The 18,536-nt window shown below is 43.8% G+C and overlaps 1 protein-coding gene across 5 annotated transcripts in view; it reads left to right on the top strand.

The window, feature by feature from the left end:
* The window catches only part of PHKA2 (phosphorylase kinase regulatory subunit alpha 2), an 83,132-nt gene that overhangs the window by 31,040 nt on the left and 33,556 nt on the right, over window positions 1-18,536 (top strand). For all 5 annotated transcript variants that reach the window (XM_082864192.1, XM_082864195.1, XM_082864194.1 and 2 more), the window contains exons 3-11: window positions 2,891-2,938; window positions 3,870-4,038; window positions 6,478-6,560; window positions 8,857-8,937; window positions 10,059-10,157; window positions 11,941-12,087; window positions 13,576-13,629; window positions 14,254-14,376; window positions 18,193-18,288. In XM_082864192.1, the coding sequence (XP_082720318.1) occupies window positions 2,891-2,938; window positions 3,870-4,038; window positions 6,478-6,560; window positions 8,857-8,937; window positions 10,059-10,157; window positions 11,941-12,087; window positions 13,576-13,629; window positions 14,254-14,376; window positions 18,193-18,288 (900 nt within the window). The remainder of the gene's footprint in view (window positions 1-2,890; window positions 2,939-3,869; window positions 4,039-6,477; window positions 6,561-8,856; window positions 8,938-10,058; window positions 10,158-11,940; window positions 12,088-13,575; window positions 13,630-14,253; window positions 14,377-18,192; window positions 18,289-18,536) is intronic.

Genomic DNA, 18,536 nt, shown 5'->3' with positions numbered 1-18,536 from the left:
CATGTTGAAAGGATATTTATCCAAACATTATTGCCACTGCTTAAAACATGTTTGGAATTTCCTTTAAAAATGCCTTTCAGTTTGAGTCATTCCAAAGCAGTCTTTTTAATTTATAGTCACCCTTTAATTTTGAACCACATTGGTGGTGTCCAATTTTTGTGCCTGTGTTACCATACAGCACAACGAGGACCTTTTATTGTTTTCCAAAATTAGAAACCAGCATACCCACCAAAGCGAAGACTTGCCTATCACTAAGTATGTAAGAAAATAATCTGCCCCTGAGCACAGGAAGTATTTTCAGAGTGTTTTGAGTAATAGCATTGAAGTAAGGAGCATTGATGTATAAAAGTATAGATCTCTTGGCATGAGAGCGTTTGGGATTTGTCTTTGATTCATCATTTCTCATTGGCTGGCACAGCCAGTGGATTGTCAGGTCCAGGGGGAGTTCTTACGGCCCAATTGGTGATTGTTTATAGCAACCAAAGTGGGCATGAGTGGCGGCAGCCTTGACAGCAGTAGGGAAGCTAAGAGAGGAAGCCTGTCTGTGTGAGCAAGGAAAGGACAGTCTGGATTTGACTAGACATGCTGAGTATGAGGTAATGAAATCACCTAGTCTTGGAGGTAAGGCAAGAATGGGTAGTATTGAAAATGCACATAGGGACTTCCCTGGTGGCGCAGTGGTTAGGAATCCTCCTGCCAATGCAGGGGACACGGATTTGAGCCCTAGTCTGGGAAGAACCCACATGCCGCAGAGCAACTAAGCCCGTGTGCCACAGCTACTGAGCCTGTGCTCTTGGGCCCGTGAGCCACAACTACTGAGCCCGCGTGCCACAACTACTGCAGCCCACGTGCCTAGAGCCTGTGCTCGCAACAAGAGAAGCCACTGCATTGAGAAGCCTGCACATCACGACAATGAGTAGCCCCCGCTCGCCACAACTAGAGAAAGCCCACACACAGCAACGAAGACCCAATGCAGCCAACAAATAAAACAATTAATTAATTAATTTTAAAAAAGAAAATGCATACAGCAAGCACTGAATGCTCCTCTAAGAACTTGGCTATTACATAAGTGAATCATTCATTTAACAGTATAATAATTTGACATTCATGTCCTCCAAACTTCCTATCCTCCTCTGACACAAAATCCAAGTAAACCCATGCCTGTCTATTCACACTCACATGCATGCGTGCGCATACACACACACACACACACACACACACACACACACACACACACACACACACACACACACACACACACACACACACACACACACACACACACACACACACACACACACACACCCCCCCTCTCCTCTAAGCAATTTCTGATCTGGGTTAGAGTAGACTAGATTTGCCTATCTGTGACTGACAATAGAGAGGCACAAATAGGCCACATTGTTTGATTTGTTGAGTGTGGTTAATAACTAAAGAAGACATCTCCCTTGATTATGGAAAATAACACAGGATCTTCCAATGATCCTCAACAGGGACACTATTGCATTTGGGGCTTAGGCAGTACAGTTGTTATTGTGTGAGACTGTCCCATGAGTTGCAGGACATATAGTGTCCTTAGTCCTTACTCACTAAATGGCTGTAGCTCCCACCCCCATCATGGTGACAATAAAAATGCCTCCACCCCACATTTCCAGATGCTCCCCCATCCCCAGGGATGGTAATGTCACCACCAGTTGGGAACCACTGTGCTTCTTCACAATGGAAAATAACTTTTCTTTATTTGAGGGGAAGTCGAGTGGCAAATGTTTACGCTGCACACCATAGGAAATGTTAATTATAACAGTGTTAATAATACCTTTTAATTATGAGGTAATATTTTCTGCATCAAAAGAGTTTATGACATAAAGTGAGATTATACTCTAGACTCCTAGGATTTTAGAGATGGAAGAATCTGAAGGGTGATCCATTTCAGACTTTGGCAATTAACTTTCGTGGCCCTTCACTATGCCTTCCCCTGCAAACCATGTGCATTCTATAAGAGAGGAGACGCTGAAGGCCCTGGGTGGGAACTTCTTTCAGCCAGGCTACTTTGACCTAAAAATATCCCATTCTCCAGCCACTTGTGAAGTAGTTATATAGAGTTTTTAATAGGACATATTAAGACCAGTCTTTCAGTGGGCCTGAATTGTGGAGCAAGTGGGAGGCAACACAATGTATTGACTAGGAGCTCAAACTCTGGAGTCAGAGGACCTGGGCTCTGTCCTTGCTCCCCATCCTGCCAGCGGAGAGACTTGAGCAATGTTGCTTCATCAGCCTCAGGTTCCTCATCTATAAAGTGGGGAAATAATAACACCCACCTCATAAGGGTGTTGCAAGAATTAGTGGGAACCCAGGTAAAGTGTTTTGTACAATACCAGGACAGAACATCTGATTATTATAGCGATATTGATATTATTTATAATAATAATACATATTATTAAGAAACGTTGGCGGCTACTTGCATTTTGTAAGAACTTTACTCAGCGGTCCAGTAATGTGTCACAAATGGCTATTTTGGCAAAGCATCATTTTGGGGCAGGCATGGTGGTGGACTTAATTCATCTTTAGTATAACAAAAATAAATTACTAAGAATTGTGATATAAAGCTCCAGGGTACTAGGCTTATAAAAATTGTCTTGCTAAAAGCAGGAGTCACTGGATTTCGGTGCCAGGAGGTACCATCTGGTCCAGCTCCTTTATCTGAGATAAGTCACTTCGTCAAGAATTTCTTTGTGATGCAGTGGATAGAAATAACCCAAACAATCAGAATGCATGTATATGCCTTCTTGGGGAAGGCTCCAGGCAGCACTGGCTTACCAGCCATGTGGTCAGGAGGTTGTTTTCATGGAGCAGGGAAGCTGGCCTTATTACTGATTCCATTTTATGTCCGTAGAACGTGGTGAAACTGATGCGGGGTCTTCTCCAGTGCATGATGAGACAGGTAAGTGGAAAACGACAGATGTATTTTTGGGTCATCTGAGTGGGCACTTCATATTCATGGTGACAACTAACACTCTTAAAGTGTTCTGAACTTTTCTTCTCAAGATGAAGAGAAATTGAAAATATTTTGCTTACTTTCTCCTTTTAAAATTATCTTCAATAATTTTATTATGCTATAGAACCAGAGTCAAAGAATACTTTCTCAGAATCTCTTTTCAAGAGTTAACTTGTGTAAAAGGAGAATGTGCCCTTTTTTTTTTTTAACAGGGAAGAAAACGTTGTTTTTAAAAGCCACTCCTAGAAAGCCATGTACTGTTGTTTATTCTGTTGAGTTTATAAAAGGGTTTCTTTTGAGTTGAAATGCTTGAGTTTTTAAAACTTGACATTGATATTATTGATATTTTCAGTGAGGGGTAAATAAAACAATTTGTTGAGCATGTACTGTATACAGAACATCATACTAGGATCTACACAGATCCCAAGATAAATATGATACAGTCCCGACCCTTAATCGGCACGTGCCTCATTAGTCTTCAAAGACGACATTGCTCTTTCCCTTTCAACATAAGGAAACAAGATTGGAAATTTAAAGAGGAAGAGGAGGTTCCTCTCCCTCCCCTCCTCCCTCCCTCTCATTGAGTTCCTACTGTGTGTCACAGCTCATGCTGGAGATATCAGACAAGGAAACCCTGCAGCTTGACCCCTCAGCCCTTCAGAACTTGTTAAAATGGCGCTGGGCTCAGACATTTCTGGTGATGGGCAGGAAGAGTCCCCCGCACAGCCTCTCTGTGTGGTGCTCACTAGTGAACATCCATCCCCTGCCTTCCATCCCACTGGCTCCCAGAGGTAACAGATAAAAGGTCTAGATCCAAGAGATTGACCTTTGCCAGCCATGAACCCCTTAGTTGCGAGCAGCCGACTTGCTTTCTCAGGTGAATAAAGTGGAGAGGTTCAAGCACACTCAGAGTACCAAGGACAGCCTGCATGCCAAGTACGACACCGCCACCTGCAGCACCGTGGTGGGCGACGACCAGTGGGGCCACCTCCAGGTGGATGCCACCTCCCTCTTCCTCCTGTTTCTGGCCCAGATGACTGCCTCCGGTGAGCCAGGGCTGATTGACCTCATTGTACTGGGAGTGACAATCCAGAAGGGGGCGGGGAGGGGCAGGCATTGATCAGTATTCAAAATAAGCTATTTCTGTAAAGAAAAAGCATGCTTCTTTTTGCGTTGCATTATGTGCGCTACTCTGTGGCTCTGTTGACAGTCAGCCTCCTGAACCCTTGCAGGACGAGGGCTGTTGCGCCAGCTCTGTCAGCATCTCACTGGTTGATCCCAAAGCTTCCTTGCTGTCTCTGTCGCCTAATTATTGGACCATCCTAGATCAGATCTATGTTCAGCAGTTCAAATATCTGCAGACGGTGTCATGCTCCATTTTAGAGTTTTCTTCTCCAGGAGTAGCAGGCCCTTCAGCTCTTCTCTCACTACCCTGTCACCCTCTTTAGACACACCCTCGTTTATCCAAATTATAAACAAACAACATAATTTCTAGAAGTCAGCAGTTTGCCCAGAGTTGTCTTTCAGTCCATAGCACCCATGCTGTGAGTGGGCCAAAAACTCCTGGGTGGTGAGCATTGTTCTCGTTGAAGCCCAAGCTGTTGGCTTTCATGGAGGCCTGGACACCAGGCCTCCCGAGCTCCAAGCTGCTGCCCCGCTCTGTGCACTAAATAGCCTCAAGTTAGGTCACTTAGCTGCTGTGTCTCAGAGTTCTTATCTCCAGTCCCCTAAATTCACGCTCCTGAGTTAGAGGCTTCCCATTTATTTCAGGCTGCAAATGTGAAACTCTAAAAATAGGAGAAGTCAGTAAATAATACTGTTATGGCTTCATGAATAAACCAGGCACTTTAAAAAATATGTTTTGGTTATGAAAGTTAACATGAGCTCACTGTAGATATTTTGGAAAATATAATGAAATACATAGAAAAAAAATCTCACTGCCAACTTTCATTCGAATGTGTCTCCTCCAAGTTTTTTTTTTCTATGCATTTTAAAAACATATTTAAGGTCATACTATATGCATAAATATAGTCTTTTTATTACATAGCATTATAACTTAACCATTTGCCCCTTGATATTACAAGCTGTTTATAAACATAATTTTAATGACTTTATCAGTGGATATTCCATAATTAGTTTAACTATTCCTTTATTCTTTTTTTTTTTTTTGCTATTATAACTATGTTGCAGTACTAACGTTGACCCCCATCTCTATTTGCTTCCTTCCCTTAGTTAGATATCATTGAAAGGCTACTCATACTTATTGCTAAATTGTTTTCAGAGCAGTTTACTAGTTAAACTTCCCCCAGTGATGTTAAGGGTGCATATCTTACCATACCCATACCAGCTTCAAGAATTCATACTTTAAAAATACATATTGGGGGCTTCCCTGGTGGCGCAGTGGTTAAGGATCCACCTGCTGATGCAGCGGACACAGGTTCGAGCCCTGGTCCGGGAAGATCCCACATGCCGCAGAGCAACTAAGCCCGTGCGTCACAACAACTGAGCCTGCTCTCTAGGGCCCGTGAGCCACAGCAGCTGAGCCCATGTACCTAGAGCCCGTGCTCCGCAGCAAGAGAAGCCACCGCAACGAGAAGCCCGTGCACCGCAACAAAGGGTAGCCCCCGCTCACTGCAACTAGAGAAAGCCCGCGTGCAGCAACAAAGGTCCAGCTCAGCCATAAATAAATAAATTAATTAATTAATTAATTTAAAAAAATAAAAATAGATGTTGGAACTCTGCTCAGTATTCTGTAATAACCTAAATGGGAAAAGAATTTGAAAAAGAATAGATAGCTGTATATGTATAACTGAATCACTTTGCTGTACACCTGAAACTAACACAACATTGTTAATCAACTATACTCCAATATAAAATAAAAATTTAAAAAATCCAACAGGAGAACCAAAAAAAAAATAAAAACATGTATTTGTCATAACCAGTTATACATTCAAAGACCCGAGCAAAAAACCAGCTCTCCTGGTCACTGCCTGCTTTAACACGTTGATGTAGCCGCCTGGGCAGATCCATGAGGTGAAAAGCCATCTCCTGTAGTTGAGGGCTCTACTTTCCCCATCTGCCATTGGGGAAAAGTACCCGCCCTTTGGCTCACTCAGAGATAAGACAGTGGTTGCTCTGGGCTAAAATGCTTGCTTTGTGGAATCTTCTCTGCACAAATCCAACACATACCCGAAAGCCCCACATCTTCTCTTTCGATCCTTTCTACTCCTAGGCACACACACAAAAGTGGAGCCATTCTTTCCTTCCTCCCTTCCCTCCCCCCATCCTTCCTTCCTTCCTTCCTTCCGAGATTAGACATTAACTGTTACAGTTTACTTCATACTTAATTTTTGATGCCCTAGTAAGAAAAATGAAAATGAGGGTAAAAGGATTTATTTCCTAGTGTAATGTTTGTAATTTGTAATTGGCAGCTCTCTCTTCACAACATAATTCCGTTAACTCCATTGTTTGTTTTTCTTTACTAGGCTTACGTATTATTTTCACTCTTGACGAGGTGGCCTTCATACAGAATCTTGTTTTTTATATAGAAGCTGCATATAAAGTCGCTGTAAGTGTCAAACCCTGTGTTTTTTTTTTCAGGTGTCCCAGTGTCAAAAAGAATAAAAATCATATAGCTCTTTGAGGGCCAGGCTGTTTGGGGCTGACCAGAAGTTAGCAAGATTAGAGCTATAAGATTACGTCACCTCTGCACACAAAGTGCACGCTTCTGTCCAGGAGCTCAGTTGGGGAGCTTCTGTTTTTGGAATGTGCCATATGCTCTCTTTGAATCCATCACGCTTATTTTAAATAAGACTCTAAAATGTCCTGTGGCACGTCCACAGGCCAGCCTGAATCAGGATGAAGGGCAACACCGCAGGAGCTGCGGTGCCGTGGGGATCACCCCAGGCAGCCCACAGGTAGGAGGCTGGAGCCAGATGTGTGCCCTGGGCCAGGTGTGTGCGGGTGTAAATATGTAGAAACTCAGTTCCTCCAGGCTTTTGTCTGCTACAGAGAGTGGAGCCTGACACTTGTAGAGTACAGCTAAACTGCAAAGCTGAGCATAAGAGCAGTAAGGAAAGGGTAGAGTTTGTTTGTTTGTTTTTCTAAAAAGCCATTAAAGCAAGGACCAGCAAACTTTTTCTGTAAAGGGCCAGAGAGTAAATTTTTTCAGCTCTGCAGTCTCTGTTGCTGCTACTCAACTCTGCCATTGTACCACAAAAGCAGCCATAGGCAACTCGTGAACTCGTGAACGTGGCTGTGTCCCAAATAGACTTTATTTACAAAAAACAGGTGGCAAACTGTTTTGGTCCAAGGGCCGTAGTTTGCTGACCCCAGGTCTAAAGTGGCGATTCTCAACCACGGGCAGTCTTCCCCTCCCAGGGGACATTTGGCAATGTCTGGAGACGTCTTTGGCTGTCACTCTGGGGAGAGTGCTACTGACATCCAGTGGGTAGAGGCCAGCGATTCTGCTGAACATACTGCAGTGCACAGGACAGCTCCACACGACCGAGAATGATCAAGCTCCAAATGTCAGTGGTGCTGAGGTTGACAAACCCTGGTCTAAAGAAACTTGGGAAGTCTTTGTGGCAAGGGCGGGACTTTAGCTGGACCTTGGTGGATGAGTAGGGTTTAGATTGGCAGAAGGGAGGGAAAAGGGTGTGGGAGTAGCAGGAACAATAACAGAGGCAGGAACAGGCTGTGAGCATGGGAACAGCTTGGGGAAAGGGGTGCAGAGTGAAGGAGTATTCTTAGGGTGAAAGCTGAGTACTTAAGAATAGTAGAAAGTAAAGTCAGCTTGTGGACGTGCAGGAGGTGGGGCTGGATAATAGAGGTATGGCCATACAGAGAGAGAGATTTGAACGTGATCCACTAGGGAATAAACAGGTCGTCATTTTAGACTCTTCTGCTGGAGAGTGAGCTGATCAAAGCAGTTTTTAAGGATGAGTCAGTCCCTTGGCTCCAAGGTTGGAGTGAGGACGGGTTGGAGCGGAAAGGCCCAGCTGTGAGGAGTCCTGAAGGGAAGGGGTCCTGGGGCTCAGCAACAAGGCCTGCTTGGCAGGGAAGAGTCTGAAGTCACTCTCGTGTGTCTAAGTCTAAAATTTCTCATTTTGAAAATGTTCATCTTTCTCTGTAATAATAAATGCCAAAATTTTGGCATTGGTCCTGTTCTTCTTGGGTTGCAGCCTTTCAGTAGTGCATATAGCATTATTTCAAAACGGTATCCAGTGCTTGGGTTTCTTCAGTGAAAATATCAACTATAAAAGTTAGGTATGCATGTATCAAGTCCTCTATGTGGATGGGCTGTTCTAAGCCAGTTCCTATTAATTTGTTTCAAAATACCAGGAAAGTCCAGTATTCTGAGCCTCAGTTTTGACTTTGGCTTCTGTTAGTTGCTGAGCATTTTTTTCCCAAGAGGTAATGTTAAAAGCAGGTATTAAATTATTTTAAGTGGTTTGGTTGGCTTCACCTAGTTATAACCCATTTGTTAAAGTTTCTTTGTTCCATCTTACAATTTAATACAAGTTCAAACGTATTAGATAAGTAAAGGGCAGCCTTTTATTTTAAGATAAAATGTTCTGGTCTCTACAAATCAAGAGTTTCTTACAAATTACTAACTTTAGAAATAAGAAAATTGAGAGTGTCTTTGTATGCATTTTTGTTCCACTTGAGTATTTACTTCCAAAAGTCTACCCAGAGGTCAAATGAACTGAAATCGAGAAAGAACGCAGCTCGAATATGTAAAGCCATGATTTTAGTAGCCTTCGAGAAGAGATATTCATGTTTCTTCATGCCTGCAGTGACGTGAACGAATCATTTTTCCATAGCACTTTTCATATACCTCTTTTTCCCTTTTTCTCCCGCAGGATTATGGAATGTGGGAACGTGGAGATAAGACCAATCAGGGCATTCCAGAACTGAATGCAAGCTCTGTAGGAATGGCCAAGGTGACAGTCTCGTCCTGTTTGTTCTTCCTTCTGTGCGTCTGTAACTGCTTTGGTTTGGTTCTCATCGTTAGGGGTTTGGATTTGATCTGATTAGCATATTTTTCAAAAGTCAGCAGCAAGTATGGAATTCAAGTGGCACATGTACCCCAGCCAACTGAAATTATAGGTAAAAAAATGTAGGTTTCTTACACCGAAATCTGCGTGTACCTGAAAATAAGTGCATTCCCTCCTTACTCTCCATTGTTATCACCCACACATCTAAGCTCTTGCTGTTGTCGAAGAAGCTGGATGTGTGATGTCCAGTCTTCTTTTCTGGGTCATAAAGGGGCTGAAGAATATGACCACTTTGTAGGACAGGGCTCACAAGTTTAAAAGTCTACAGGGTCAGGTCAGGCGAGTAATGTAAACAAGTGAAGCCGGCCAGATAGAAAAATATCAGGGGGTATTGAGGACGCTGCAAACTTTCTCTGTAGGTATTCTAATTCAAAATCATTTAAAAAACTTCCTCAGGCCAAACAAAACATGCCTGTAGGGCAGATTCAGCCCGCTGGCCACCAGTTGACATGTCTTGCCCTAGACATTTAGCACGCCTCCTCTCTCCCCTCTTCCTCAAGACTGAAGCATAATTTTAGACAGAATAAAGACTCCAGAACTAGAATTTTTAAAGCAACAATAAATTTGCTCTGTTAAGGTCAACTGACAGAAAACATACTTAATACTAAAAAAAGTTAACATTTTTAAGTGCCAAATATGCTAATGTTAGAAGTCAACCGCTAAAATAGGTGAAAGAAAAGCCGCCCATGAATTTAGCCCTCCACCCCTTACACACACAAAGCTGTGTTGTTAATGTTTCATTATTGGGGAGAATAGTAATTTCATTTTGGGAAATGGTTTTCTATTTTCTCTTTCTTGTTCCTGCAGTGAGCAGCAAAACACAGGAAAGCTCTTATCCACTGAAAATAAGGATAGAAACGAGTATAAGACACTTTAGTGGATTTTAAAGATTTGTTTTACCACGTTTGGGAAAACATATATGCTAGATTGCTTAATGAAAAAGGGGTGCCAGATGTGGGAGTGTATGTGTACTAGCAAGGAAAAGTAATTCATACCTGTGCTTGTAGGCAGCCCTAGAGGCAATTGACGAACTGGACCTTTTTGGAGCCCATGGAGGTCGCAAGTCCGTGATCCACGTTCTGCCCGATGAGGTCGAACACTGCCAGGTAATGGCTCAAGGCTCTCACGTTCCAGAGAGTAGGGAAGGAGACTCATGAAGTGGAAGACTTGGGCTCCAGTTCAGATCCTCACCTTCCTAGCTTGATGGGACTTGGCTTCTTTGAGTTTCAGTTCCCTCATCCATAAAATGGGCATACTGGGACCTTCTCCTCCTGCTGCACAAGGTGGTCACAAGGATCAGAATAAATCAACTTAGTTTGTCAGAGTACTTTGTAAACCAGAAAGTACTGTGCAAACATAAGACACAGTGATGATGTTGTATATGGAGTCAATAATCAAGGCAGCCTTGTTTCGTTGGAGGCAAAATCAGTTTTATGTTTTTTGAGCATGTAGGTGGTTTTCTCTCAGGTTTATTTCATGAGGTCCCCAAATTGGATGACTAGCAGGCAGGAGTTCACTTGGGGAGGGAGTGGGAATGGGCAGAATGGATGGTGGAGGAGAGATGATATGGGAGAAATGGCAAATTAGTAAAATCTCCCTGAAATACCCGTCAGAGAAAGGTGTGATTTGATGCAGATTAGGGGACTCCATTTAGCAGACAGTAGGTCACCAGTTGCTGACACATCAGCAAACTCTTATTTAGTGAGGGCTTACCGCATGCCAGGTACTGTGCTAGGGCTGTGGGAGTGAGATATATAAAAACCTGTAAGCAGAGCGCTTCCGGTGGGAGTGTGTGTTTCAGGCAGAGAGCCGAGGGAGAGTGACTAAAGAACTGGGCTTGGGGGTCATTTGGCTATAGAAAATGAAGCTTTGTTCTGAAGCTGAAGGGCTCCCCCCCATATTTAACTCCTTCTAGCTCTTTCCATTTCCTTCCATTATATAGTCCTTAATGGGGAGTCTGCTATTTCTTTGGGTGTGGTTTAATAAAGTCAAGCTGGTATGCATCTTAATAGATGTGTAGTCCCTAGTAGAGATTGCATGAGCTCTGTAGCCAGCTGGACCTGGGTTAGAATCCTAGCTCTGTCGCAGACTGGCTGCATGCATTTAGGCATGAGTCTCTGTGTCTCAGAGTCCTCACGTGTGAATTGGACATAGTTCTCGAATTCCTTCATATAGAAGATTTAATAAGCTTATGTTTGCAGGGGTCTAGTCCCATGTCTATACATGTTAGATCTCAGTGTTAGCTCTCTTCCCTTCCCAAACTTTTCTTTATAATTTCACCTTCCTTTAGTTTACAGTACCTAATCCAACCACCTTATAATTGAGGCCATATTATAGTGCCACTAAGTAACCCATTCTTTCTAGGACTAAACTAATTCTGTTTTGACTAAACCATTTTGCCTGTTCATGTGGTCTTTTGAATTTGACTCCTTTAAGTAGTTCCTGGGTCACCCAGTCCAACTGGTCACATTCCACAGAAGCCAGACATTTCTTTGGCCTGGTCCCATATGTGTGTTCTTCTCTGTCTCTTATCTTCACAGCCAGGACACGCTAGCCTACTGACAAGGTAGTCCTTAGTCCCTTCCCTGCATGTCCTAAAGGCCCAGCGAAGTCAACAGAAGGCACGAAAGGAAGGGGGACAAACAGTTCTCAGCATGGGCTCCAGGCGTACTACTGCTCTCCCCAGACCCCTTTTCTCCTGCAAGGAGCAGGAAGCATTGGCTGGGTAGGTGAGGTCGCCCAGCAGGGGCCATGTTGGTAGGAAAAAGCTCTGCTCAAAATTGGCAAACTCATTCAAATGTTCCCTTGGGGTAAAGTCGTCGTTTCTAGATACTGTATGTAACTATTAGTGCTTCCGAGGTTAAAGCCACCTGTTTGTTTTTCGTTCAGTCTATTCTGTTCTCCATGCTGCCAAGAGCATCGACATCTAAAGAGATTGATGCTGGACTTCTTTCCATTATTTCTTTCCCGGCCTTTGCAGTGGAAGATGTGAACCTTGTGAATGTGACGAAAAATGAAATTATTTCCAAGCTCCAGGTAAGCATTGGTCACACTGGTGCCCTTCTGCCCTGTGTTAAGTGCCCCTTTCAGACAGTGACGTGGAGCAGCTCACCCAGGCCTCGGTTCTCCATGAGATCCGTTGCTCAGTATCTAAGTCGACTCATGATTGAGGTTTCCAAAGCTGAGTCTGGATAAGTCTTGGAGTGATCAATGCCTTGGTTCTCTTTCTAAGTAGCAGAGCTTCAATTCAAGCTGGCACCTTTAAATCCCAATTCGTATCACTCCCGTACTTCTAAGGCAGAGCTTCTTAACCCTTTAGAGATCCCAGACAGACTCTTTTAAGAATCTCTTGAAAGGTAAAGTCCCCGCCAGAAAAAAATGTACATGTCCCAATATCCTGAAACTTTACACACAATTTCTGGGGACTTGGAGATCCCAAAGTTAAATTGAGGTTAAAAAAAATCCCCGCTCCGAGGTGAAATGCAGCAACTATGACACATTACACCAAACTGAGAAGGTTATTCAGTACTCCAGCCAACTGAAGTTATCAGTAAAATGATTGAAGAATGTAAGTTTCCTAAACTGAAATCTGCATTTGATGATCCTACTTAGATTCGGTGAAAAATGCTTTTAGCCTTTGGAAACAAAGGGGTAAAGGGTCTCCAACCATATCCCCAAAAGAAGGCACTGTCTCAGTTAGGGGCCAGTGGAGAAAACAGAACCTCTTTAGTTTGTGGAAGTAGGCAGGGAATTAATGTAGGGAATGAAGCGTTTCAAGGGGAGCAGTTCAAGACCGGGCCTCCCAGGATGCCCCGAACACTACAGGGCTGGCCACTAGGAGCGTGCCTGCCTCCATGGCCAGTGCTAGAGCAGTGCCACTTACTTAAGAAATTGGGCAGTGGACACCCAAAACTGCGGTCCAGGGATTAGGGAGGCAGATTCAGAGAGCACTGCCACTGTCCTTCTTTCCTGACCCCCAAGAAGCTGGAGAGGAACACTGGAGCCTGCAGCAGGAAAACCAGCAGCGATGGCCCTAAGCCACAGGGAGCCCTGCCACCTCCCTCACCTACTTCTTGCCAGGTGCAGGCTTCTTTGCATCCGGAGCCTAACTGCGAGGAGTCTGGAATGTCCTGTGGCTTTCCAGTCTTTGCAGTAGAAGCAGTCCAGTCAATCCACGTATCTGCCTCGGTGGCTTCTCCAAGCAGTAAGGGCCCCTTTGCATCTTTGCACGATACAGCAAATCAGAATGAAAGGATGGTCATTCAGTGAACTATCGGTAATTAATCTCTCAGCCCTGACTGCCACTCTAATGGAAGGTTTTGGCATTCCCTTCCAAGCACTGATCAAACCTGAATTTACTTTGCTTATTACTTAAAAATAAGTTTTTGTACTGATAGCAAAGAGCATTTGGTACCCATTTTGTTACTAAAAGATTCATGGGAAAGGGGGTGAAGGGCTGACTTGAATCAAAGAGGCAAAGAAATTCTGTTTCATCAAATGCATCTTTTTTCTTTATCTTCTTAGGGGCGTTATGGATGCTGTCGCTTCCTTCGAGATGGTTATAAAACCCCAAGAGAGGTTGTATTTAAAGATTGTTTCTTCTGATTCCTTAACTGCTTCATATCTAAGTTGCCACTGTGGTGTTCTCCCTCTGTTGATTATAAAATTTACATGTTGGAATATAAAACTTACATGTTGGAATATTGGAAGCAAGTCTTAATTTTGGAGTCAGCAAGCTGGAGTTAGGCAATAGAATAGTAAGATCATCTGGAGGACAGCAAGCTGGTGGTTTAAAACCAGCTTTTAGACAAGGACAAACAGTTCTGTGGCTCACACGTGTTTTTAAAAGGCTACCTGTGGCCTCCTTGGGTTCCTTTGCCATAGTGACTGATATAATGATATCAATAAAACAGATAGTCTGCCCAGCACTGTGAGAGGCAAATTGCTATTTATTTGTTATAGAGATATAGTAAGCTTTAAATAATAAACTACCCAGGAGTGTTGTGTACATTTGATTTACTTTTCTGAAATGTTACCATGGAAAACTGCCAAAAATAGCATCTCCCCATTATAGCAGAATCCTAATTATGCCAGCCTCAAAGCTGCACTGAATCAGAAAGCAGGGGACACCCAGTGAGGTACAATGGTATTATGTATGTAATCTGACATTACCTTTTAGAGGGTTTACCTGTTTGGTTCCAGGACCCAAACCGATTGCATTATGACCCTGCTGAACTCAAGCTCTTTGAAAACATTGAATGTGAATGGCCTGTGTTCTGGACTTATTTCATAATAGATGGGGTCTTCAACGGTGATGCTGTTCAGGTGAGAAAATGCTGGGTGTTGTGTTGGTAATCAGCATTTTCATTCCACTGGTGTGCTGATTATTATTAGAACATAGGGTTATGCAGGAATTCAGGGCACTGTGTCAGTTATCTGTCACTGCTTAACAAACTTCCCTAAAACTTAGTGAATTAAAACAACAACTATTTTGTTTGCTTATTATTCTGCAATTTGGGCAAGGCTCAGCAGGGACAGGTTTTCTCTGCTTCACCTAGTGTCACCTGGGATGGGTCAGTGGGGCTGGAGGATCTACATCCGAGATGGCCTCCCTCACAGGGTTGGCAGCTTGTTGGCCCAGACCTTGGTTCTCCACGTAGCTAGCTTGAGCTTCTTACAGTATTGCAGTCTCTGGACAGTTAAGCTTTTTACATGGTGGTCATCTTCTCCCAGAACGCGAAAGCAGGAGCCGCCAAGCTTTCTTAAGGTTTAGGCCTGGAACTGGCCAAGTGTCACATCTGTTGCATTCTGTTGTTTAAGGGCTGTTGTTGCCAAACCAGGTTTGTCTTGCCAGAGAGCAGCAAGCAAGCCAAAACGCTGAGATGCCGAGGTTTGCAGCAAAAAGAGGGTTTATCCGCAAGGCAGCCATGCAAGGAGGAAGTCTCAGGTCTACCTGAGCGAAGGCAAGGGGCTCGGTGTATTTATGGGATAAAGAATAAAGCAGCAGGGCGGTCTGAGGCTGGGGAAAGGTGATTGGAAAGAGGTGCAGTAATTGTCATTCTGCCCAAGTGTAACTAGGCTACAGGGCTCTGCATGTTCCAAAATGGAGGTGCTTAGCATGCTCTGAGGGTGGAGTTTTCAGCCCTCCGATGCCAAAAGGTCAGCGGACACTTGGGCATGCCCAACTGGAGGGTCAGTGGTCCTAACCAGTCTTAACCAGCTCAGTTGGAACCAGACACAGCTGACTCCAAGTTCCTAGACAACAACTCGGGCAAACATCTTATTATTCAGGCAAAGTGCTGCTTGGAGGACTTGCAAGTCTTAAAAGGACTTTGATTAGTGAAGGCAGGTTACAGGTAAAATGGATTTGACTAATGATTACGCTTGGTTTCAGTCCCCCCATCTTTTTTTTTTCTTTTTTTTGCGGTACGCGGGCCTTTCACTGTCGTGGCCTCTACCGTTGCAGAGCACAGGCTCCAGACGCGCAGGCCCAGCGGCCATGGCTCACGGGCCCAGCCGCTCCACGGCGTGTGGGATCTTCCCGGACCGGGGCACGAACCCGTGTCCCCTGCATCGGCAGGCGGACTCTCAACTGCTGCGCCACCAGGGAAGCCCCCCCATCTTTTGATCATTCCTCCATCTTAAGGGAAGAAGAGAGATTACCACTCTGGATACTTCCTGCCGATAAGGGGCATAGACCCACCTAGGGCTTGTGAAATGAAACTGTTTAGCACTCATTTGAAAATATTGGCTTGTTCCCAGTTTCAAGTTAACATTTTGATCCCAATAAACAAATACCACCTATGTGCCAGCTGTCAAGGCATCCATAGGCCCAAGGTGGGTAAACCATAGACAGAGATGTAGCCTGAGGGGGCACATAGAATGCCACACATTGTTAAAACTTAGGCTCTTATTTTTAGGGATTTTATATAGGATAAGGCAGGGATCAAGTGTCTTACCTTTTTCCATATTGGAGTGTCTTGATCATTATCAGTTTGGCTGAAACAATTAGATATTAAATATGGAAGGGACACAGGCTGGGAAAAGTAAGTATGGTTTCTATAATATCCTGGCCATGTAGAACCTTGACAAGGGTAGATGCCAGGGTCTTTTTTTTTTTAATCTGAGGACACAAGGAGAGGGCCAAATTTCGGCTTAGGATAAAACAGGTGACAGGAAATTCTCTGTTGATTAGCCTAACCCAATATGTTACATTTGAGGGCCTTTTATCGTAAGTCATTCAAGGGGAGGGCCCTCCATAAAGGCTGGAGGACTAGGAGGCGGGGGTCGTCGGGGGCCGCCAAACAGTCTTCCACACACAGGTTTTGTTGTTGCTGCTGTTCTTTTCAGACCAGCAGTGCTTTTGCCATCCTTAAGGGTACTCTTAGCTGATGTCTCCCAGCCTCGCTTCCTGCTGTTTCTCCACACCATTGCCAGTGATCTTATTAAGAAAGAGACTATGCTACCGCTTTGCTTAGAAGCTTTGAATGGCTTCCTGACTGCTTTTGGGATGAGGTACAAGCTCTTCACACGTTTTGTAGGATCCCATAAGATTGGGTCCTCGTTTTCACCAGTGTACCCCCAATTTCTTGTTACTTATTTCCTTTCTTGAGTTCTGTAATCCAAGCACATGGAAACTTTTTCAGTCCTTTGAGCAGGCCATGCTGTCTCTCCCCTTCTCTCAAATGCCCTTTCAACCCCCAACTTCCCCTCCCTCCTTCACGTGATTCGTTTTAAGTGTCTCTTCTTTCAGAAAGCCTAAAAGCTGGGTCAGGTGCCCCTTTTATATGCCCCACGGTTCTTACAACAGCTTGGCACCTGTAACAGTATTTCCCACTTAGTTGTCAAAGGACCCTGGTAGAGGTGGTCTCTCTCCAGTTCACTGGTGTATGCCCCACGCCTAGTACATAGTAAGTACTCTGAATATTTGTTAATGCAGCATTCATTTGTTCAGACAGATTTCTTTAGCATTTCCTGCCGTGCATACTTTGGTGAGCAGAACAGACCTGTCCTCATGAAGTTTACGGGGCTGACAAACTCAAACACTTTGCTGTTTTTTTAATCTGTTCAGATCTCATGTTCTGGGGTAGGATATGCAATCTAAGATTCGTTTTAGTTTTTGAAAGCTGCCTCTATTGAGGAATGCAGAGGTGTTTCAGAAGCGGCAGTAAATTTCAAATATTAATGTTCCCTCTTTGTTGATTCTCACTCTTATGCTTCAGTGATTATCTCGGTTCTTAACGTTTTCTGTCTTTTTATCCCAAGACTGAAAGATCTCAAAAAGATTGAGTTGGAATTTCAATTATGAACAAGCTTGAAAATTATCAGAAACAACAACAACAACAAAAAAGCTAAGGAGACAGAAAAGCCTGTTTAGTACCTTATTTTGTAGGTCTCACAGAATTTACTTCTCTTAGCCCCCTGTGCTGTCTCTTCCACTTGCTGCCCAGTCACATTTTAAAGTGATGCACCCTGTCGTGCTTTGCTGTCCATAAATTTCAAACGAAAAGAAAATGAGATCTGGAAGGCATTTGACTGGGCTCTCCAAAGATGAAGTGTGTCAAATAGCTGGGTGGCTGTTAAGGGTTTTTTTCTCTCCATTTCCCTTTTCATGTATAGGGTTTTATTGCTGCCTTTTTAATTTAATAGAAATGTTTACATCAACAGCTTTTACTGAGTAGCACATCCTAAAAATTGGGGTACATGGATCATAGTACCTACACTTCCTTTTCTTCACATCTTATTCGTTCAGCAAATATTTCGTGAGCAATAAATGTTTGAACGAGGGCTTCTTCAGTGGAAAACTACCAACAGGTGGAAATGGATGCACTGCTTAAGATCTGGCCTCCACTCCATAAAGCTTATAGTCTAGCTGGTGAGACGAAATTTAAATATGTGAGAAGTTAAGAGTGAAGTATTTAAATCACGAATTAAAGACAACACATAAAAGGCTAGTCGCATTTAGCTCCTCCTAACATTTGCTGTCAGCAAGAGTCCAGGTTCCTCCTGCAGTCCTTGAGCTGAAGGTATTTGTGCATTTCTTAGCCTTGTGTCCTACTTCTGATCTGTTTGTTGCCAAGAGAGCTGTTTTTCTGTGTTGCACTGCTGTTTCCTACCGTGGGGGATGGGGCTATTTTCCAGGTCCAAGAATACCGAGAGGCCCTGGAGGGAATATTAATCAGAGGCAAGAACGGGATCCACCTGATGCCTGAACTCTACGCAGTCCCACCTAACAAGGTAAGCAGGTGCTGCTTATCTAATACAAAGTGAGATGGTGCTTGGCATTTTAGTATTTTTCATTCCCCCTTCAGACCTAACACTTTTTCTCCAGGAGAAGTGGTTTCTAAAGCCTTCAGTAGTGTTCCTGTTTATCACAGGAGTTACGGCTTTGGAGCCATGCTTGACCTGGCTGGTGCCCAAGGGAGGCGTTAGTTGAGGACCTTCAGAGGATACTTGTCCTTCTCCGAGTCCAAGGCCACACAGGC

Source organism: Leucopleurus acutus, assembly GCF_964270905.1.
Source record: "Leucopleurus acutus genome assembly, chromosome: X".
In the NCBI taxonomy this organism is placed as follows: domain Eukaryota; kingdom Metazoa; phylum Chordata; class Mammalia; order Artiodactyla; family Delphinidae; genus Leucopleurus; species Leucopleurus acutus.
Note: the sequence above shows the minus strand (reverse complement) of the source record. Positions and strands in the feature narration are given on the sequence as shown.